At 48.8% G+C, this 22,925-nt stretch overlaps 3 protein-coding genes across 4 annotated transcripts; 2 read left to right on the forward strand and 1 right to left on the reverse strand.

Annotated features, from left to right (window-relative positions):
- Positions 1-81: 81 nt before the first annotated feature.
- On the forward strand, positions 82-1,044 carry LOC142068646 (olfactory receptor 52K1-like). Its single transcript, XM_075118341.1, has one exon. The coding sequence runs from the start codon at positions 82-84 to the stop codon at positions 1,042-1,044; it is 963 nt and encodes a 320-aa protein (XP_074974442.1).
- A 3,907-nt stretch (positions 1,045-4,951) lies between these two features.
- On the reverse strand, positions 4,952-5,914 carry LOC125631311 (olfactory receptor 52K1-like). The gene has a single exon (XM_048837793.2). It carries the CDS (start codon positions 5,912-5,914, stop codon positions 4,952-4,954), a length of 963 nt encoding a protein of 320 aa, XP_048693750.2.
- Positions 5,915-11,036: 5,122 nt separating this feature from the next.
- LOC125633477 (olfactory receptor 52K1-like) lies at positions 11,037-19,059 on the forward strand. 2 transcript variants are annotated; one of them, XM_075118403.1, is made up of 2 exons: positions 11,037-11,064; positions 17,814-19,059. In XM_075118403.1, exons 1-2 carry the CDS (start codon positions 11,037-11,039, stop codon positions 18,758-18,760), a joined length of 975 nt encoding a protein of 324 aa, XP_074974504.1. In that variant the 3' UTR covers positions 18,761-19,059. The 2 variants fall into 2 exon arrangements, with proteins under 2 accessions (XP_074974504.1, XP_048698762.2); XM_048842805.2 differs by lacking the exon at positions 11,037-11,064 and having other exon boundaries at positions 17,767-19,059.
- Positions 19,060-22,925: the final 3,866 nt, after the last annotated feature.

The raw sequence follows: 22,925 nt of genomic DNA on the forward strand, positions 1-22,925 counted from the left end.
AGTATGTATTTAATTTACAGGGTCTGTTCATTCCATGTGTTATGTTTTATTGAAAGGAAAGACATGTGAGACTTGCAAATGATGCCACAACAAGACAACCCGTCAGGTTCCAACGGCACAGGCTCTGATCCATCAGTGTTCTTCCTGACGGGCATCCCGGGGCTGGAAGCTCTGCACCTCTGGATCTCCATCCCCTTCTCCTCAGTGTTCACCATGATCCTTCTAGGAAACTGCACCCTCTTGTATGTTATCAAGACAGAGCCCTCCTTACACAAGCCCATGTTCTATTTCCTCACCATGCTGACCGTCATCAACCTGGTTTTATCTACAACCACCGTGCCAAAAATACTGAGCATCTTCTGGTTTAATTCCAGGGAGATCAGCTTTAATGCCTGCCTGGTGCAGATGTTTTTCATTCACTCAATGTCCATGATGGAGTCTGCTCTGCTACTGGCCATGGCCTTCGACAGGTACGTGGCCATCTGCAACCCCTTGAGATATGCCACCATCCTGACCAATTCAATGATAGCGAAGATCGGGTTGGCGGCTTTGGCCCGGGCTGTTCTGTTCATGGTCCCTCTGCCCTTCCTCGTCAGGAGGCTGCCATTCTGCCAGTCCCATGTCATCTCCCATTGCTGCTGCGATCACATGGCTGTGGCAAAGCTGGCTTGTGCCAGCACTATGATCAATAACATCTATGGGATCATCGTAGCTCTCTTCATTGTGGGGCTGGATCTGCTGTTCATCGTCCTGTCATACATCAAGATCCTAAGGACTGTCTTAAGCCTGGCATCCAAGGAAGAGCAGCTCAAGGCTTTCGGCACCTGTGTTTCCCACCTTTGCGCCATCTTAGTGGTCTATGTACCAGGGGTTCTCTCTTCAGTAACTCACAGGTTCAGCCACCAAATCGCCCCGTACGTACATGTCCTGATGGGCACTTTCTATCTCCTCTTTCCTCCCATGATGAACCCCATCGTGTACGGTGTGAAAACCAAACAGATTCGTGACCGGGTGCTTCTCCTGTTCCGAAGGAAAAGCTTCTAGCCTGCACCTTGTGTGGAGTCTAGTGCTGGGAAACGCATCAGCAAGTGCCCCGCCCCCCTAATGCACAGGGATCATTAGTGCTGATGTATCTTTCTGCAGCATCTTGCATCTTGAACAATTTTAAAGCTCTTCACAAACCATGGCGTGAAAGGTCTGTACATGCTGGTGTGGGAACGATGTCACCTTTGCATGGGGTGCAGCATATAGTCCCCGTGCTCTGCCTGAGGTGGTCACCCTAGAAGTTACACTTGGCTGTGCTCCTGCCTCATTTGTCCATCACTAGCAAGAGGGCCAGGCCTGCTCACTCCTTGCCTGTAGGGAGGTTAAGTGTCTTACCTAACCTCACCCAGCAGCCCAATGACCCAACTAGGACATGATCCTAGGTTTCTGGTATCCCAGTGCAGTGCTCTATCCACTAAGCTCTGCTGTCTCCACGACAATGATATTTTTTCAATTTTAATAAGCTGATTTCCTGGCTTGTAATGCGTGTGACATGGGGTTTCTCTCATAGCCAGTTCCCTACCCTATTATCTTTCAATCTAACTGAGAAGTCTTGAACTTCAATACAGTTCAGCACCTGAGTTTTGGCTGAAATAAGGCCCAGCCCAATTCTTATGAAATCAGTGACCTGAAGAAGAACTCTTCAAACACAGCTCAGATCTCATATTACTTTGGCCCCTGTACACCCAGCTTTCTCATCCAGGGGTGGCCAACCTGCACCTGAGAAGGAGCCAGAATTGACCAGCGCCCATTGCCAAAGAGCCACAGTAACACGTCAGCAGCCCCCCGTCAGCTCCCCCACCTGCCTGCCAGCAGCCCTGCTGATCAGCACCGCCCCCTCCTTCCCCAGCCTCCTGCAGCGTGCAGGAGACTCTAGGGGGCAGGGGGCGGAGCGAGGGCACGGCAGGCTCAGGGGAGGGGGCGGGAAGGGGTGGAGTGGGGGCAGGGCCTGTGGCAGAGCCTGGGGGTGAGCAGTGAGTGCCCCCCAGCACACTGGAAAGTTGGCACCTGTAGCTCCAGCCCCAGAGTCGGTGCCCGGACAAGGAGCCGCATATTAACCTCTGAAGAGCCGCATGGGGCTCCGGAGCCACAGGTTGGCCACCCCTGCTCTAACCTCTGAGAACCGAATGTCTCTGCCCTACCCCTTCCCCCGAGGCCACCCCCACCTGTATCTCCCCCACTCCCGTCGCTCACTCCCCATCCCCCATGACTCACCTGCCACCTGCAGAGCCGGGCTGGGAGTGTCTGACACGGAGTCTACCTGCCTGTCCAATCAGAGTGCTGGGTGGGAAATCGGGGCACAGCAGGGGGGACCAGACAGGTTCAAGCCCCAGCCCCGGCCAGCGCCGGTACCTGCTTTGGTCCGGGAGCAGCCTGGTCGCTCCCGGCTCCAGCCGCGGCTGCTGCTCTTCCCGCCCACTGGTGGCGGAGGCGGGTTACTGCAGCGGTGTTGTCCGGACGCTGACAGTTTCCCTTTCCGACTGGACATTCCGGTCAAAAACCGGAAACCTGGCAACAGCCCTGTCACCACCTGGCAGCCCTGCCGCAGACACCCCCCAGTAACCGGGTGCACCCCACAGTCACCCCCTGCCCGAGAATCAAGGAAAGGACACAGGGGCCACCAGTGCTGGGCAGAGGGACTGGGCCCAGCTGTTACCTATGTTGGTCCAGATCATGGCATTGTCCAGGTGGAAGCAGAGTGACACAGTCCAGCCCCGGTACCTGGGGGGCAGCAGGGCTGTTACTCCAGGGGGCCCACCAGCCATGGATCATAGGGTGTGGCTCGCAGCAGGAACAGCCATGAATCCTCCACTCACCTGGGAACCACCTCCTCTTGGGTCCGGCCCCTTCTCCTCGCCCACCCCCGGCAGCTCCGCTTTGCCCTCTGCCACCCACCAGAGACGCTGGGCTCCTTCGGACCTGGGTGGGGGCCATCGCCAGACACCACCCCACCAGCATGGGGCTGGGGCCGGCGCCTGGCACAGGACTCCTCATCGCTGTCCACTTCCCAGTTGTACATGGCAGTGCTGGGTGCCTTGCAACTGGGAGGGGCCTGCCCAGCTTGCGGGCTGTGACTCGAGCTGTTTGTGGGGGGGTGGCTAAACCTTTAAATTGTTCCCCCCATTAGTAGCCTATGCAGTTTGGGCGCCAGCACCCCCCATATTCCTTGAAACTCGACCCATGCCCCCCTGGCGCTGTGGGGAAAGGGCCTCAGGCAGGGGTGAGGAGCCACGGCGGAGCTATTTCATGGAGGCTGAGGGACCATTTCTCTTTATCCTACCCCAGAGACTGCCATTTTCCAGGGAAAATGGGCCACAGGATCTCTGCAGTGATGTCTATGGGAGGTTATTCAAACTATCTGGAATTGTTGATAAATTGTATTGTTTGACCACGCTTTGATTCATTATTTTCTTATGAAATATACTCAAGATCCCAAATAACCAGTGTCAGTCAGGTTTATTAATATGGAGCAGGAAAAAGATTTGATATGATACCAGTCTCCAAAGAGCCGTCCAGTATGCTCCCCCCAGGTACAAATTTCAGCTGCTATTATTTATATCATTTTACAAGTTACACATGTTGACAAGTTTCCTATCTGCTTGTGCCAATGCTTAGTTAAGTAAATGCAAGGTATTTGGGGATACTAAGGATAAGTGAATGAACAGGATCATGGTATAGGCTGTTTCAGCAATATCACTGTTAAGACCATAAGAACGGCCATAGTGGGTCAGACCAAAGGTCCATCTAGCCCAGTGTCCTGTCTGCCGACAGTGGCCAAAGCCAGGTGCCTCAGAGGGAATGAACAGAACAGGGAATCATCAAGTGATTGCCGCCCATTCCCAGCTTCTGGCAAACAGATGCTAGGGACACCATCCTTGCCCATCCTGGCTAATAGCCACTGATGGACCTGTCCTCTATGAACTTATCTAGTTCTTTTTTGAACTTATCTAGTTCTTTTGTTACAATATTTGCGGTTAATGTTACTGGTAGTTAATGCATGCTACTCGTATATACATGGTGCAGATAATACATATTATGAACGTGATGTATATCTATATGCTATCCAGCATATATTAGTCAACAGGAACAAGGGCCATAAAATATAGCAAGACTTTTTCATGAGTATTTTATACACACACACACACATCCACACACACACACAGAGACAATATTCTGTTTCATTTATTTATTATCAGTATCAGAAAGTGAACTTTAAATATTTTGTGCCTGAGATCGCTCTGGTTAGGATTTGGGGAGGTTCGAAGTGCACTTTGAGGCAGATCCACCCTTCCTCGTCCCCCCTTTCTCATCCTGGTGCATTGTGCTGCGGTGCGGTCGGGTTAAACCACTGGGGAAAGAGTATCAAATGTTCAGGCACCACAACTAAGGCCAGATTTCCAACCAAAAAAAAAAAAGGTTGGCACCCAGCAGCATCCCTGGTGGCATGTTTGGGACAGAAGAGCCCAGCAGTCAGCACTTCTTCTGGGGCCCAAATGGCCCCAGATGTGTTTCTCCATCTCAGAGCTGACTGAACTTCAGCGGCAGATACAGCATTTGTTCCTGCAGCATGGACGTCCTTGGCCGTGGCTGGGTGTGTCACTAATAAAGGCCAGATTCCAGCAAAGCAAGAGAAGGTGCAAGGAGCCTTCACACTCCTCTTCACACTCCACAAACGGGGCCGAGTGAGGACAAGGTGAAGGCCAAGATCACCTTCCGGCCAGCAGCACTAAGCTCGTGTAGGGGACAGTGTATGGCTCCCTAGGAGTCAGAGGTGGAGTTCCCATCCCAGCGTCCCATACACAGAGCCCCCACAACCATGCTGTCTAAGTTACTCAGAAAACCTCTTCTGCATCCTCTGCTTCCTGATTGCTCAGCACCCCTCCCCCTCCCCCCCTCCCCGCTCAGCCTAGAAGCTTTTCCCTCGGAGCAGGAGAAGCACCCGGTCACGAATCTGTTTGGTTTTCACACCGTACACGATGGGGTTCATCATGGGAGGAAAGAGGAGGTAGAAATTAGCCAGCAGGATGTGTACGTGTGGGGCGAAATGGCGCCTGAACCTGTGTATTGTTGAGGAGAGGACCACAGGGATGTAGAATACTAAGATGGCGCAAAGGTGGGAGCCACAGGTGCCGAAAGCCTTGAGCTGCTCTTCCTTGGATGCCAGGCTTAAGACAGCCCTTAGGATGTTGACATACGATAGGGAGATGAACAACAGATCCAGCCCCACAATAAAGAGAACTACCATGATCCCATAGACATTATTGACCCTGGTGTCGGCACAGGCCAGCTTCACCATGGCCATGTGCTCACAGTAGCAATGAGAGATGACGTGGGACCCGCAGTAGGGCAGCCTCCTGACGAGGAAGGGGAGGGGGACCACTAGCAGAACAGCCCGGGCCAAAGCTGCCAGCCCGATCTTTGCTATCACTGAATTGGTCAGGATGGTGGCATACCTCAGGGGGTTGCAGATGGCCACGTACCTGTCGAAGGCCATGGCCAGCAGCAGAGTAGACTCCAGGGTGGAGAACGAGTGAAGGAAAAACATCTGCACCAGGGAGGCGTTAAAGCTGATCTCCCTGGAATTAAACCAGAAGATGCTCAGTATTTTCGGCACGGTGGTTGTGGATAAACCCAGGTCGATGATGGCCAGCATGGCGAGGAAATAGAACATGGGCTGATGGAGGGAGGGCTCTGTCTTGATAACATACAAGAGAGTGAAGTTTCCTAGAAGGGCCACGGTGAACATTGAGCAGAAGGGGATGGAGATCCAGGGGTGCAGGGCTTCCAGCCCTGGGATGCCCGTCAGGAAGAACACTGATGGATCAGAGCCTGTGCCGTTAGGAGCTGACAGGTTGCCCTGCAGGACCATCCTCTGTAAGTTTCACAACAACGTCTGTCCTGTCAATAAAACATAAGAGATGGGATGAACAGATACTGTACACGTATGAGATGCCACACTCCACTCTGGCTCACGGGGTGCAACTCCTTTGGGAATGGATGACAAGGTCTGGAGCTGATAGAAACATGGCTTGGGTGGTAAATATCGAGGAGCTCAGATTAACGAAAGCCTGGATCCAGGGGTGTAAGGACAAAGTGATAAGATATCAGCTACTGCAGGGCTCTTGAACCTGGCAGGCAAAGGCAAAACAAGTGCTAGTGGCTGGAAGTTGAAGCCTTCAGAGTGCAAACTGTGAATAAGATGCAACTGTGCTACTGGAACTAAGATGGAATTAACCAGTTCAAGAGAACCGTCACAGGCTTAGTAACTTCCCCGGGGCTCAGGGTCTTTCAATTGAGATTGGATGTTCTCAGAGAGATGTACTAGCTTCACCACAAGTTACTGGGCTGCATGCAGGAATCATCGGGTGGATTCTTTGGCCTGTGACATGCAGGAGGTCAGGCTTGATGGCCATAGTGGACCCTTCTTGCCTTAGAAATCTGCCACTCTATTATGTCAGCATCCACTTCTGTCACATCTGGAGTTGGCGCTACACATCAGATCTGTGACACCAACCCTTTTCTTCAGAAGACTTTCCAGTTTTCCCTGCATGCCTTTGCATTACCTTTTCTGCTATCATGGGCATTTCTTTCAGGGCCATCACCATGGTACCTGAGCACCTGGGGAAGACACAGTGAACTTGGTACTCCATTTACATCTGCAGCTTTCACATTTCAAATTATTTATTTTGCTATTTTGGGAGCATTAGGCACTTGTGCAAGATCAACCCAGATTAGCCCCAACCCACAAAACGTATCAAGCAAATCAGCCGAAACCAGATAGTCTAGAAATTAGCAAAACCCTTCCCTCCCTCAGACAGCGACCCACCCCATGACTCCTACACTTGCCAGGTGAGAAGTTGGGACAGTAGATATGGGCTTTGCAGCATGGTTAGGGTCTCTCTGACAAAGGTTGAGTAGGGACTGAATTCCAGGGGAAGCACCCTGACCCCAGCCCTCTGTCTCTTACGCTGGGGAGTAGGCGGGGGAAGGGGAAAATTCATTGCCTTCGTTCCCAAGCCCTCTCCTCTCCCCAGCTCTATCAGCTGACAACACCTCCAGCCTCGCACTCACTCAGGGCTACAACCTGGCAGACGTCTTTGACCCTCCAACCTGCGTGTGCAGGGCCTATCCAAGTCCTCTCACCTCACGCTCCATCATGTTCCTAAGAGCCAACCCTTCTATCTATACAACAGAAATTCTCCTCCATCTCCAACCCCGGGTCATATCCAGCCTTGCTTCTGGCAACTTCCTCCACTCTGGTCCACATGCCCCTTCTCGCACACCCAAAGCACGAAATCCCTCCACAGGCTCCTTGTTCTCATCCTCGGGGCCCTTCACAGCTCCATCTCCTTACTAATTCACTCAGTTCCCTTCTCGTGTTGTCCCCTCTCCCCTCCACTCTTTCCAGGGACAGACTGCACACCTGTCTGCTTCTCCCACGCTGCCTCCAGGTATAGAACAGCCTCCCTGAACTGGACTGGTCTGCATTCCTGCTTCACTCCCATCCTCAGGACCAATCGGCCAAGGAACAAGGGATCATCAACTAGAGCTGATGTGCATGTATTTAACATCACAGATGCATATAATGGTAGGAAAAAATCATCCATATTTTGGTTTGTATTCCTTTGTCTCCCCCTCCGTATGTTACAGAGGGCTTAATGTTGATAAAGAAAAGTCTCTGTGTGCACGCATGCATGTCTGAGTGTGTGTGTGTGTGTACAGCGCCTTGCACATTCTGAGTGATATCGGAAGGTCAATAATTCTCAATATTTAGAGAATGTACAAAATCACCCCAAACTTCCCAATCATTTGGTGGTGGAATTTTAACACATGGCTCCTGGCTCCATCCCGTCATTAGCTTGTAGGCCTTTTCACCTTTGTTTGCACCCACCATGATCTGCCAGCAGGAATGTGGGCATGGAGGCCTTTACACACCTGATTTGTGGGGGCAGTTATTTCCAGGTGCAAACTGTGCCTTGAGAAAGGAAGGCCAGGTTTCTTCAAAAAAGCAAACCTCAAATGTAATCCTCATAGTCTCTTGCACATAAACTGCACTCCATAACCCCTTTCAGAATCCAGGCACCTTAAAAGAAAGGAACTAAGACCAACGCTGAAGTCAAGACAGGTAATCTGCTTGTGAAATGTCTAAAGAGCCACTCAGCACCACATTATCAATCTTGGGTGTTGAAAGTATTTGCCTTCATCCACGCTTGGGCACCTAGCTTGATTTTTAGGAGGTGCTGAACACCCATCAGCTCCCATTGAAAACCAGATCACTCATTGAGGGGAAAACCAGGTAAGTCATTAAGGTGAAAACCCAGATCATTCATTCTAAATATAGACTATAGATGCAATAGGCACCCAAGCTGGATCAGGTCGGGCACAATACCAATGGACTGATGAAATAGGAAATTAAAATATACAGCAGCAGAATTTGGATCAGGTTTTGAACTTGCCCAGAATGTGGGTGTGTTTGGATCTGAGGTTCTGCTTCAGACCCATCCATGGCTACAGAACAGTCCAATTCCTTTGCCCTCACAAATTGGATTCTGTGGGCAAACTCACCAGAATCCTGCAGCGCTCCCCTCCTTTCCCAGGGCGTCAGTCTCCCTCACGGGCTGTGTGAGGTCTACATGCTCACCCGCAGCTGCCTGCCTTTGGTGGATTTATAGCCAGGGTGAGAGAACTCATCTCCTCCCCGCAGGGGGGTCTCGCAGTTCAGCTGGGAATCTCTGCTTCCACTTTGTCCTCCCCACCCATCTCTGGCAGACAGAGTTCACTCTTTCTTTTCAGACTTGGGAGAATAGAAACTGTTCCTGCGTCGTGGGTATGAGAGAGAGAAAAGTCATTTTCGGTCCCTCCTAGACCAAAATCCCTCAGCCATTGCAGAACTGATCACTACAGCAGATTCCCCAGTGTTCTGCCCAGTCTCGTTTTAAATAACCCAAGCAATGAACCCTCCACTACTTCCCTTAGGAGGCTTTATCCACCCTGGCAAGACCATTAGTGCCCGGAGTACCTCCTCTGGCTACACAAGAGGGTCACCCTGGCCAGACAAGTCAGCTTCCGCTCCTTTCTGGCTGAATATTTCACAGTCCCCGGTCACTACGAATACAAGCTAGCTACTGAACGCCACTCACAGGGAGAGGCCTCAGGAGTTTGAAAAGGCAATACAGCCTCATACATATTTACTCCACAGCCGGCCTCCTTATGTTTTTATGTTTAGTTTGCATTGGGATAGTGCTCAGAGGCCTCAGCCTGGAAACCGAATCCCATTGTGCCAGGTGCTGTACACATGGGTAAGGAAAAGGTGCCCGATAGAGTTTCCAATCTGTGTCGGTGTTACAGTTCCCGGGAGCGGTGAACTTCCCGAGTAGAAGAAATCTCACCTCATTTCAGCCCCACACGCCCCTGAGGCATTCAGTGACCCTGTGAACAATGCAGACCAATGGGGAGACATTTGGTGCAACGAGTGGATCCTCTTGACTATAAATAAGTCTACACTGAAAACAAACGAAAACATGGCAGCGTCTCAGAACCCAGGTCAATTGAGTCCGGCTCGCGGGCTTCGAGGCCGCAGCACTCAGAAGAGCAGTGAAGATGTTCCCGCTCAGACTGAAGTCCAGGCTCTGGGCCTTCCCCCTTCACCAGCTTTCAGAGCCCCGGTTCCAGCCCGATCAGAAATGGCTACACTGCTATCTTTAGCCCTGTACCGTGAGCCCAGGTATGTTCCCCCAGACTCTGAGACTTGCTCCCCGGGGGAGGGGGGTGTGCGGTGTAGACGTACCCTGAGAAGAGGCACTTTCATGGCTGTGCTGGCACTTTCTGACTGCATCCACCTGCCAATCTGGCCAGGCAGCCATTCTTCTGAGATTTCAGCTCTTCTGCTTCCATTTCTAGCTGGACCCCAGAAGGGATGAGGTGCAGTGAAAAGAAAACGTAATTCAGTGGGGTGGAGTTCCCTCGGCTTTTCCAAACCTTCTAAAAGACTTGGTTGATTTTAAACTTGGGACCAAGATTTGGGGGATTTCTTATCCCTAGTGGAAATTCCAGTAGACTCCATGGGAATCCTTGAACTGGTCTTTCCCTCCTCTCTGTGGATGTCTTCTGGTCTGTGTCGATTTTTACTGGTCTCTCTTGGTTTCCACCAGAGGATCTATAGCTGAAGGATCCAGTAGATCTCTTACAAATCTTAGTCTGCCACTTACAACCAGGTGAAAATTTGCAACAGGAATTTCCACTAGAGATTCCGGCACTCCTGGACTGGGTATATGTCGCCAGCACTGAAATACAGCCACATATCGGTTTGACTGTGACAGTCATTGGGCACCAGCTACTCATCACACCTGGTTAGCACAGAAAGTGTAGGAGATTGTCACCTCCACTACCACATCCCCTACCAGGGGAAATTGAGGCTGCTGGAATGCAACAATCCAAGTTGGAATTCACTGAAGGTACCAGGCTTCTCCCAGCCCCAGTCTTGCCGAACGTGAGCTGTTCTAGATACTGCACAGCTGATGCTCCCAAAACTCGTTGGGTATGATAACAGAGTAGGGCAAGGCTATTCTTCTCATTTTACAGCTTGGGAACGGAAAGACCGAGAGACTTGCCCAAGGTTACCTGTGTCCTAGTCAAGAATAGAACGCAGGCCTCCGAAATTACTGCCCTAACCACTGGGTCGTTCTCTCTCTTCTGCTACTGTGCTTCTCCTCATCTGGGAATGTCACCAAGGTGCCAGCCGAGATAGCGGGGTCTGTGTTCCAAAGCGTAGAGTAAAAGGTGGATAATTCAACCCTAGAACTCTACCTTGCATCCACCATCCACCATTCCACAGAGGGGACAGCAATGGAGTTGCAGAATTGTCTGCTTTTCCCTGGTCTAGAGGTGGGCCCGACTAGAAATGCCCTTTTCCTGCTGCTAGAACATAGTGGTTTACATGCCTTGCCAGGCAGGAACCTAGAAATCCCCAGACCAGATCCATCTAGTCCAGTATGTTGCCCTCATCACTGGCCAGTACCCGATGCCGTAGAGGAAGGTTCATGATACTTTGCAGAGGACAGTTTTCGAATGACTTGCCCACAGGTCTTTCCTTCTCCCCCGCAGTTAGTGGCAGACATGCAAGAACCCAACAGAAGTTCCCATGGCTCTTCGTTTTTCTGTAGGACTTGTGAGGCCTTTGTGTCCTGCTTGCTGGGGCAGCCTCACAGCCAGATGGAAAGGACAGTGCTTCACAGCACGCAGGTCCCTTCCCTGTTCCTGCATGACACTTCATCTGAATATCTGACCCACGTTTGATTCCTAATATGGAAAGGACCCAACAGCTGCAGCCAAACCACCTCTGTCCAGGATCTCCTCATATTGCACAGAACAAGAAGTTCTGAGCTTTTGGGAACCTGTCTCTTAATGGATCTCCTGATCTGGGGCACCGGGGGGGAGGGGGAGCGTTTTATCCATCCACCCTAATTCTGCCCCCATGTTGCCCTGGATTGGATGGATGTAGTAGCTCTAGATGTTGATCAAGCTAATTGCAAGCATATTGTGTGCATTCAGCCGCCATGAATTAATGAAATAGAACACCACATCGTTAAGGTTTAATTTGAACAATCAGGGCTTCTGGAGGCAAGGTCAAAACTAGCTGCAGACTTGCAGTTTCTGCTAATGAGAATGGGAGGAGGGGCGAAAAGCGTCAACAAATTGAGACGGAAAGAAAATAAGTGGATAGAGACCATGAGTTTGCACACCTTTGATACAAAAGCTTATTCTGACTAAGATTGTTAGGAATGTTTGTTGATAAGCAGTTGATTGAAGTGAGGAGAGGTGATGACCCACCCCCTATGAGTTGTGTGTTTTGTAAAAGTTAGTTAAAAAAGACTAGATAATAGTGTGTACTTTGGAGCAGTTCTCGGAAGCTATCCTGAGAGATTTTTTCTTGACACTACCATGCTCCCTGGTGGGGAAGCAACCGGCCATCGCTGGTCTACTGTCAACTACTCGATGCCATCTCGAATTCTAGGTAATGATATGGGATATTCTAACCCTATTGCTAGTGTCTGTGTGAGCTTTAATAAATTGTAGTTTTAAATAAAAGCACGCTTACTTGTATCAATCTTTCATCCGCCAGAAGCGCTGTGTTCCCACTGATTTATTCCTGACACTGCCTGGAGTGAAGCAGTGAAGTTACCACTGCTTTGGGTTCTGAAAACCCTGGGTAACACTCTCTTAACCAAAAAGGGTACTGATTACATCATATTCATTGTTCGAGGGCTTATTCCTTCACCCTCTCACTTCCCTGGTCCTTCTTGCATGAACAGAGAGCAACAATACCTGAAGTCCAAAGGTGCAAACAATTCAAAGTTTTTGGGGGTGAACTTCCAGCAAGCTTAAATCCAAGTTTCTTTTTCCTTATTTTTGAATCCCAACTTATTTCCTGTTCGTCCCTAATTTATATAGTAATATTCTCAGCTACACCTTAACCAATCATTTTACTGAAATTTATCTAATCAATCCTAACATATTGTAACATAATTCTCTAACCAATTATATCCCACCACCTTAATTAGTTTACACCCAGCAAAATTAATTATACAGCAGACAGAAACAGTTACAGAACCAGACAGAGACCATGCAAATAAGAGCAAAGTGGGAAATCTAATGACAAAACAATACAGAAGTGAGGATTTCACAACGACATCTATAAAGACATAAGGGTTTCCCAGCTGTGTCTATTGATAAGTGAGTTTTTACCAAACAGAAAACTATCAAACTAAATTTCCTTTTACATCTTCTAGGCTCTTCCCTTTCTGGAGGTGATAGATTGGATCACCTTTCCAACAGCCCCAGATTGCCTTATTTCAATGTGACTGGTTTGGAATGTGAGGACGTGACCTTTTGCTTCCCAGCTCATGGCTGCTCCCACTGCTTAACCAAAGGCCTTAGCTAAGGAATGGGGCCTCAGACTGTCACAGTGAGAGAAGCCCCTTACACAAGCAGACAGTGATTTTGATTCTTTCTTTTATACCTCTATAACTAGCTAAATGATAAACATATACCCACATTCTTAAAGTATAGGCCTTTACAGACAGGCCTGAATATCTATGTCCTAACACTCATACCTAAACAGAGCCCTGAACAAGCAGGGACAAGTCTTCAAACGTCATAGACACTTTTGCACATGCACCCCCTAGTTGTGCAGATCCCCTCACGCAGACAGGCCTTTGGGGTATTTGCACACTTAAACTAGGCACACACACACACGCACACACAAACACAAAGACATACGCACACACACACTTGCACTTCCCTCTTGGAGATCAATCGCATACTATTGAATGGAGATGTAGCTATTAAGCCAAGGGCCTGTAAAATAGGAATGGGTTAATTTACTGCTACTATTTGTGGCTATTCCCTGTGCTTGATCGCAGATTTTCCTCTGTAAGGAAGAAAGGCTCTGAATTCCCAGCGGGGGGAGGAAAGAGGATTTCTTTAAAAGGTATAAATACCCCCACATGGGTTGTCCTGGCAGACTGGAGAATCACACAGAATGTGTATGACTGTAGCATTCACTGTAGGTGAAGAAGATACAGACAGATCCAGGTGAGTTGGGGTAGTATGGATTTAATCAGGGGCCCTGTTAATGAATAATTTTTAAATGGACTGGAAAACTTTGGGACAAATCCTTTTGTCAGTCACACTGGTGTAAATGTAAAATAATCCCACTGATTAAAGCAGAGCTACTCAGGATTTACAGCAGTGTAACTGAGCAGAATTTGGTTCTTTATGAATGAACTCTTTAATAACATGGAAAAAAGGCCTTGTGAGAAGGGGAAGTCCTCAGAATTCAAGAAACACCAACGATAACACAAGCTGAATTCTTCCCCCTTTCTATGAATTTCTTAGTCTTTAATGATTTGTTTGCAAATCATTCCTCAATTAACACAACATCAAACATTCTTTTCTACAGCCTTAGACACACACACGTGTGGCAACACCTAGTTGTCCCCTTTTCGCCCCTCTGGACTTGCACTACTTTTGTCATCACAACAGTCCAGTCTACATCTCTTTGGTGACTTTGACTTATTTGTATAAATTCACTTCTCTGCAAGGTCTGTTTTTAAATACATTTCAGCAGAGCAGCCATGGTCTCCCTGATTTCTTTCCAACCAGCAGCACAGCCTTCCTGCTGTAATATTGATTGGCAGTAAGGTAATTATCGGCCTCACACTGGTGTAAAATGTAGAAGATCCCCACAACATGAAGGGCTCTGGCGGGTGTTGTGTGACAATTCTGGCATTTCCCAAACCAGAAATACCGTCCATCAGCCCAGCATTTCTCATCGCCCTGCTGGATTCCAGGGCAGTGCATGGAGCATAGCACCGGGAGGTAGAAATTTTAACCAGGACTCTCGCTAGCTTTCAGGTTTCTTGCTCGTGAGTAACAGCCCGATACTGCACCTTGGAAGCCAGTGGGAGTTTTTCCACTGCCTTCAGTGGAAGCAGGATCAGAGTCACGGCCTCTTTGTCTCACTTTCCCCATCTCTGGAAGCAGATTAGCACTATGGAACTATGTACATCCAGGCAGAATGCCCAAGCTGTGTGGCTGAATGGGCCTGGTACATGCTGCTTCACATGCCGAGGGGCTTTGTGGGAAACGCAAGCTACTCGTGGGTGCAGAGCCCTGACAAATTGGGGCCAAGCTCTCTTCAAACTCCGGCCCTCCGGTGCAGTACTGCTGATAGCAGCAGGGACAGGCAGCCAGAACGCTGCTGCTAAAGGGGCCAGGGACCTCCCAAGAGAACACACTTGCTGTGCAGGGGCATGTATCTGCCATGGCTAAGACCATGTGTCTGCCTGTACTGAGCACATCCAGGGAGGAGACACGTTCCAGCCCATCACTAAGGGACCACATCGGCAGCACAGAGGGGGCAGACAAGAACTAGAGAGGGAAGGGTTAAAAATTCAAAGTTAACGCCCCTCAGCTCCTGTTCTGGTTTTTACCAATACAGGGAAGCTTCCCTCAGGCAAATGACTGGTAATCAAATGCTGCAGCCCCATCTGCACAGGGCTTTACTGCAATTCATTCATTACCACGTGGGCTCCCATTTCTGGGGACTTTTTAAAATCTCCAACCTGTTTTGCATTTAAAAGAAATTTGCAATTATTTTGCATACAAAGTTAATGAGAGGCAGTTAGCTACGTAAGGGGCCAAAGAGTTGGCTGTGGGGGGCTATTGGAGCCCACAATGAAACCTGTCTCAAGTGTGTGCAGAGAGACAAGGTCGGGGAGGGAATATCTTTTATTGGACCAACTTCTGTTGGTGAGAGAGAGACCAGGTTCTGGGCCACACAGAGCTCTGTGTCTCTCTCTCACTGACAGAAGTTGGTCCAGTAAAGATATTCCCGCACTCACCTGGCCTCTCTGACAGCCTGGGACCAACACAGCTATGACAAGGCTGCATAAACTGCCTACGTTTATCAACAGGCCTCGTTTCTAAGCTGTGTCCATGCGGCACTGACTGGTCACACGCTGCTACTGGCTCTTCTCTTTGGTTCCGGCTATCAGTAGCCAATAATATATAAATATTTTCATATTACTTTTCCATGTAAGCAACAGCTGGCATCTAGACACAGGGCTATTATGTGCTTGCCAGGGACAGGGGAAGTGGTCCCTGCAATCCTGGATGGGAGTGGAGGAGCGCACCCAACAACAGCTCTCTCTCAGACTCCATGTAAATGTTTGGGAACCTAGAGCAAAGCGCTGGGCCTTGGGCAGATGTGCGTTCATGCCCCCAGGGCAGGCCGGAAATGCCCTGGCCCTTTCCAGCTGGGAGCCACAGTTGCAGGGCACATGACAAGGGCAAACATGTGACTGACAGGACAGCAGAGATAAGACTCCCTGCAGAGGCAGGGAAGGAATTTTCTGCACAGGCCAAGGGGACAGTCTGTGTGGGGGGTGAACCCAAACAGACCAAAGGGACGGGCTATTTCTGAACTTCCTGCTTTCCAAGGGCAAAAACTGCTTCTCCCAATTGTGAGGGTCTAATACAGGAGGTGTAGGGAAGGGGCTGTGACTGGAGTCCCATGCGGGCGGGGGATGAGCATTCAGAAGGAGAGAGTGAAGTAGTGGAGACAAGGAGAAGCTGGTTCTAGTACAGCACCCCAGTTACACAGCATCTCGTGTGGAACATGCATCTGAAGGTGCTTTATTATACACGGCCAGATGTGGTACAATGCCAGAAACCAGTGGGGCTGTCAGCGCTGCACAGGGGGTAACTTAATGCCAGTAACAGAGAACCAGAGAAATTAAGTGGTTTTGCAGACACAGGCTTACAGGGTGATGGACGGGCATGGTCTTCCCAGCCAGCTTGCTCTTCCCGTCCCGTTGTAGGCAGGGGGAGCTGTGCTTGCTTACACCAGCTGTGGATCTGGCTCAAAGAACTCAAAGCTCACCAAGTTTATTACCCTACGGTCCATTCTTTCTACAATCAACTCTCAGAGAGAAAAACACCTGGACAACATTTTCACAGTAGTGACGTTGAAATAGATTGCCTTAAACTGCAAACCACACAAAGTGAACCTTGGTAACCATCTTTCAAATGTTTCTTGGCCTTTGAGACTGAAATTCTCAGAGCATTTTAGGGATAGAGGATTTATCCTTGGGCCTATAACACAGAAAGCTTAGAAAAATACATCTATATGATGCTTAAGCACTGGAAGACTTTGCTTTACTCATTGTTTAATGAGTTTACGTCCCTAGACTGGCAATTCAGAGACATGTTTTATTTCCCATTCTGTAGCTGACCAAGTCCCCACTCTGTGCCTCAGTTTCCCCACCTGTACAGTTAAGGATAACAATACTTCCCCTCCTTTGTGAAAGATTTTGAGATCTATGCCTAAAAAGCACTGTACAAGAGCAGTTATTAAAGTATTGTGATCATTGCAACTTCATGAGGCAGAAAGATAAATATTGACAAATTTTATAAATGCCTGTATACAAATGCTAGAAGTCGGAATAAAAGGTGGGTGAACTTGAGTGCCTGGTATTAAATGAGGATATTGCTATAATAGGCATTGTAGAAATTTGGTGGAATGACGATAATCAATGGCACATGGTAATATTAGGGTACAAAATATATTGGAATGACAGACTAGGTTGTTCTGATGGAGTGTGAAAGAAAGCAGAGAGTCAAATATAGTAGAAATCTTAAATGAATGAAACTGTACCGCAGAATCTCTATGGATGGATGGAGATGCTCTTTACCCCCTTCTGAGGCACAGGGGTGAATCAAGACCTTTGTGACCCCATCTCAGGATTCTACTGAACCTTCCATTTCTCTGGTGTTTAAACCTTTCTGGGCTGTTGACTGAAGTCATTCAGACTTTGAGCTAGTTGTCCTTTCAGGTCCCCCAAACTGGACTTGGGGGTACAGCTGGAGTCCAGCTCTGAGGGAAAACCGCCGTGAGAAGAGCATAGAGAAAAGCTCCGTGTGCACAGCTTGAGCAAATCCCAGGAGAGCTGTAGAAAAGATGGCCATTTTGAACTGGATCCTGTGAAGAATGAAGCTGGGGAGGCGCAGGAGCTGGTGGAGGCGGGGTGATGGGGCTGCAATTCTCCATATGGGAGAAGGCAGAGAGGGGCTTTCTGCATGCGCTGGGGTCCAAAGAAGACAAAGTGTCTTCATTGCCGACACTAACCCGCTGTGTGGTTTCAATTTCAGCCTCCGAAATGGTCCTGGAAACTGGCCGTGCCCCATGTCACGCTACAATCACTCCAACCCCTCCACCTTCCTCCTAATGGGCATTCCGGGGCTGGAGGCCACCCACTTCTGGATCGCCTTCCCATTCTGTGCCATGTACGTTGTGGCCCTGCTGGGGAACTTCATCCTCCTCTTTGTGATCAAGACGGAGTCGAGCCTGCACTTGCCCATGTACTACTTCCTCTGCATGCTGGCAGGCATCGACCTGGTGCTCACCACCTCCACCGTGCCCAAGATCCTGAGCATCTTCTGGTTCCACTCCCATGAAATCGGCTTTGAGTGCTGCGTGGTCCAGATGTTCTTCATCCACAGTTTCTCTGCCATGGAGTCGGGGGTGCTGCTGGCCATGGCCTTTGACCGCTACGTCGCCATCTGCAAGCCATTGCGCTACACCGCCATCCTCACCAACGCCATCATTGCCAAGATCGGGTTGGCCGTCTTTGTGCGGGGCATCGGCCTGATGACCCCCTTGACGTGCATGGTCAGCCGCCTGCCCTACTGTGGGCCCAGGGTCATCTCCCACTCCTACTGCGAGCACATGGCCGTGGTGAAGCTGGCCTGTGGGGACACCATGCTCAACTATGTCTACGGGATAACGACCGCGACCTTTGTGGTGGCCTCAGACTCCATCTTCATCACCATCTCCTACATCCTGATCCTCCGGGCCATCCTGAGCCTCTCCTCCAGGGACACGCGCCTGAAGTCCTTCAGCACCTGTGGCTCCCACGTGTGTGTCATCCTGCTCTTCTACACCCCGGGGCTGTTCTCCTTCTACACACAGCGCTGGGGTCAGAACATCCCCACGCACATCCATATCCTGCTGGCACACCTCTACATTGTGGTGCCGCCCATGCTGAACCCCATCATATACGGCATGAAGACCAAGCAGATCAGGGGCCGGCTGCTGAGCCATTCTATCCAAAGAGACTCAAGGCTTGGCTTTGAGGATGCTAAACAGCAATGAGCAAGATGCAGAAGGTTCAGACAGGCACCCAGAGCTTCGAATTCTGATCTAACAGGAACCCTGGAGACTTTTGGGCTGGAAATCCCACAAGAAGATGCTCTCTTGAAAGTTCTGGTGCTTCCTTCCTTCCAGCTACGTTGACAATCCTGCCCAAGACCCAGAAGAACAGAATCACCATGAACACAAGTAATTATTTTGAGCAGAAGTTAATTATTAGCAGAAGTTAATTATTTAGTGGAAGTTAATTATTTTTAGCAGCTGGGGAATGAAAGTTTAGATGATTGCTTATTTTACTCATACCACTGGCTCATCTTTAACACTGAATATCACCAATGCTCCTTTTCCCAACAGCACCTGGTAAAAGACTGTTCCCACCTCAGAGGCCAAGTTCTGCACATGAATCTATCCCTATATTCCTCCACCCATCCCTCCTTCCAACCATCTAACATCAATCTGCATATTTACCTACCTGTTAGCCTTGAACAGCTGCCCACGTGTGGCTTCTGCTGACTCCAGCTAGAACCTCTGTGTGTGTTCTTGTGCAGAATTTTCCCCTGAATGTATATTGTATCTTTCCACCATATCTTGCGACGTTACTTGAGCAGTTACAGAAAAAGTTAACTTGGCTATTTTGTGAGAGGAAGGCTAAAAAACAACACTGAAATGCTTCCCTACATTGGTCAGGGATGTTTTGTAGTGTATCTCTGTGCTGCAAGTTACTCAAAAGCTATTTTTAAAATGCTTAACAATGTCCTGACAGTCTCCTTCTTCCACTTGTAATGTCACCCTGTCTCCAACTTTTTGATCACCTGTTCTTTGTGTCTTCCTCACCTTTATGTCTGTTTCAGGACAGTGTTAAAGACAATTTTAAGAGAGAAATTGTATAGTGCACAATATATGCAAAAATATACACAATCACAAGAGCAATGAAAAATGAAATGATTAAAACGTGATGTTTGGAAATTGTGGACATACTGATCGCATACAAGGCCCATTGCTCTTGTTATCATTGTTCATTAATATGGTATTTGCACAGGGTGTCTCAGCAGAGCTCTCAATGATATGGAAAGGGGTGAAACCAGAGCTGTAATTAGAAGGTACGAGAAAGCCTTTCTCTTTCTGCCACCCCTCAGCGCTGCACACCAGCATCTGAGCACACTCCCACTCAGTGGATTTAAGAGTTGAGGTGAACAAAACTCCATTAATCCTCCATGGGTAGGTTCTCTGTTCCCTAGCCCTCATCGCTATCGTATGAGATGTAGGACTCCATTTTAACTATGATGAATATCATCCGCTATTTCCACAGGATTTAGGCCTGACAAATGGAAATAGCGCCAGATCAGCTGTGCTCATGCATTTGTCACATGGAAACCAGCGCTACGAAAACAAAACTTTTTGGAAGTGGAAATGCTCTGCTTGTAACACACATGAGAGTAACCCGAGGCACTCAGAGCCTGTTTTCCCTGATCTCATTATTGTCCCCACTGGTTTGCTACTGCCCATCCAACCTTATGTTTAATTTTTGATGGATGGTAACATGATGGGACGCTCCTGTCAATCCAGGTTGCGACAACTGATGTGCCTTGAGAATGGAGGCTCAGGAGAGCTGCCTACCATTAGGGAGGGAGGGTATTTCTGTCCCGGCAGAATCTTTGTAAAATGCTCTAAAATATAGTTTATTCCAAATATTTTCATGGATAGAACGTTCTTGACTCTTTGTGGAGGGGGAAGAGCATCTGGGACTGCTCTCTAATCAGCTCCAGTTATAGAGAAAGCAGCAGGAGGAAAGGGAATACCAATTCTTGCATGTATCTCATGCTTAGTGAAGGAGGAAGTTTCCATCACCGGACCCATCAGGAAGTGCTGTGGTTACTGGATAGAGCCTGGCCCTGGGAACTAAGTGCTGGTGGGAGAACCCCAGGTTCATTAATGACAGGTTTCAGAGTAACAGCCGTGTTAGTCTGTATTTGCAAAAAGAAAAGGAGGACTTGTGGCACCTTGGAGATTAACCAATTTATTTGAGCATAAGCTTTCGTGAGCTGCAGCTCACTTCATCGGATGCATCTGATGAAGTGAGCTGTAGCTCACGAAAGCTCATGCTCAAATAAATTGGTTAGTCTCTAAGGTGCCACAAGTACTCCTTTTCTTTTTTCAGGTTCATTAAGTGGATCCCCAGTGCCAACCTACATTCCTGAGAATACCCTGCTTGACTCCTACTAGACCCAGGGCCCTTTTTTCCCTCCCACAAGCCCTGAGGCAGCAGGAGTTTGTGCCATGCAGAAATGCTGCACTCAGCGAAAACCAACAATTGAGTCTGGGCAGAGACGAGCCCTCAGGTGGGGACTGTTCAAGGGCCCCTGTGGGGAGTCACAAACACTGTCCTCCCCTCAGCTCCAGCACAATGTACGGAGTCCCCAGTGCCTCAATATATAGCCTAATACTCACTAATGCAACTGAGAGTATGTCTACACTGGAACATAAACCCAGGCTTGAGCCCAGGCTCAGGGCTAATTCCCCTTACATTTACCCTTTAATTGCGCTAACTCAGGGCTTGGACCCAGAGTTCCAGGACCCTGCAGGGCTGGAGGGTCCGAGGTCAAGTCAAGCTGAGACCCAGGGTCTGAGCCCTCTTCCTTTGCAGTGTAGCCGCAGCCCTGCTTAACTCATGTCCCAGGAGTCAATTGGAAGTATCCCACAATTCCATGGGACAACTTCCTTAGTCTTCTTTATCCCAACAATCTGCATGCCACTCTATGGAAAACAGAAGACCCCCTCCTCCACCGCCTGGACAAACAGCAGCATTAACCCAGTCTCTTCTGATCACCAGTCTGCAAAGACACTATCAGAGAGCCCCTACGTGTTTTGAAACTTTTTAATTTTAAGAATAACTGATATGTACAAACAACAAGAAATGGAACCGTGCACCAACATTGGGTGGACCAGCATTAAATAGTCTTACAGCAGGTGACAGCTATGGAATGTTAACCCTCGTCCTTTAGTTCAAATAGTGGCTTTTCTCGCCTTTGCCCTCGGGAACTGCAGCACAGAGAGAGAGCCAATGACTGGCCAGTGGGATTTTCAAGTGATAAAATAGCAAGCCATATCAGTCTCTCGTCAGCCACCATTAATCGAAGATATATTTTAATGAACCTGCGCTTCAGAAAGCTGTGCTCACCACTCACGACCGGAGACGTCCCTTGGGTAGGTCAAATTGGGGCCACCGCTCCAGGCCCCGCGCTTTGGGGGACCCCACGGGCCGGTGCATTTCGTCAGCGCAGTCGATCCTGGAAGACAAATCCGTCACTTCCACCCTGGGCCCCACACCCGCTAGGGATGGCCCTGCTCACTACTGTGACTGGCAGCGTGAGCAGAATCCTTAAAGCTATCCACATATTAGGAAAATTGTCCTTCAGCTCTGCATCATGAATGAATTGGAGTAGAGAATGCTTCCCATGCACCAAAATGTGACGGATGTTGTCCAATTCGACATAGAAGTCTTTATCACTGACATCCAAACATTTCCCCATGTGTCAGCGTCCATTGAAGTTCTGTACAATTGTTCAAGAGTGTTTTCCTGTCCACCGGCAGCTTACTAAGGTCATACAAAACCCTCCAGGTCTTTTTGTGGTGCTTCATTTGTCCAAACCTTTCTTCAATGGACACTCCAGCTGTGTCAATGAGTGAGCAAAAAAGCTCCCTCTTGAATTTTTCTTCTGAGCTGCCCATCACCTCATCTCTGCTCTCATAACCAAACTGTCTCTTCTTCTGATGAATACGAGTTTCTTTGAAGATAGGCTCAACTCCTAAGTTTTCCACATTTCTCTGGCAGCAGTGATGGCATCTTCAAATCCGTTGTCTCTTAGGCCACAACGAGATCAAGGCAGCTTCTCATCAAAGTAGTAGCAGTTCCAATGTCCATTGACTGAGTTTCTAATGCCTGGCCAAACCGCAATTGAGACAAGAAATTTGAAGTCAGTAATCTGATTTGCCAGGCTTTGCGTCTCGTGTCATATTCTGGCCTTAGGTTTACTCGACTGCACCAGTTCCATCTGAGCATTGTAAACCTCAGTCACTTGGTAGCTCACTAGCCTTACACTCACTCTTCAAGTCTTAAAACACAAGTACCCTTTCACAATTACACAATAAAACAAGGTTCACAATATTG

The sequence above is a fragment of the Caretta caretta genome, chromosome 1, assembly GCF_965140235.1.
Source record: "Caretta caretta isolate rCarCar2 chromosome 1, rCarCar1.hap1, whole genome shotgun sequence".
Classification (NCBI taxonomy): domain Eukaryota; kingdom Metazoa; phylum Chordata; order Testudines; family Cheloniidae; genus Caretta; species Caretta caretta.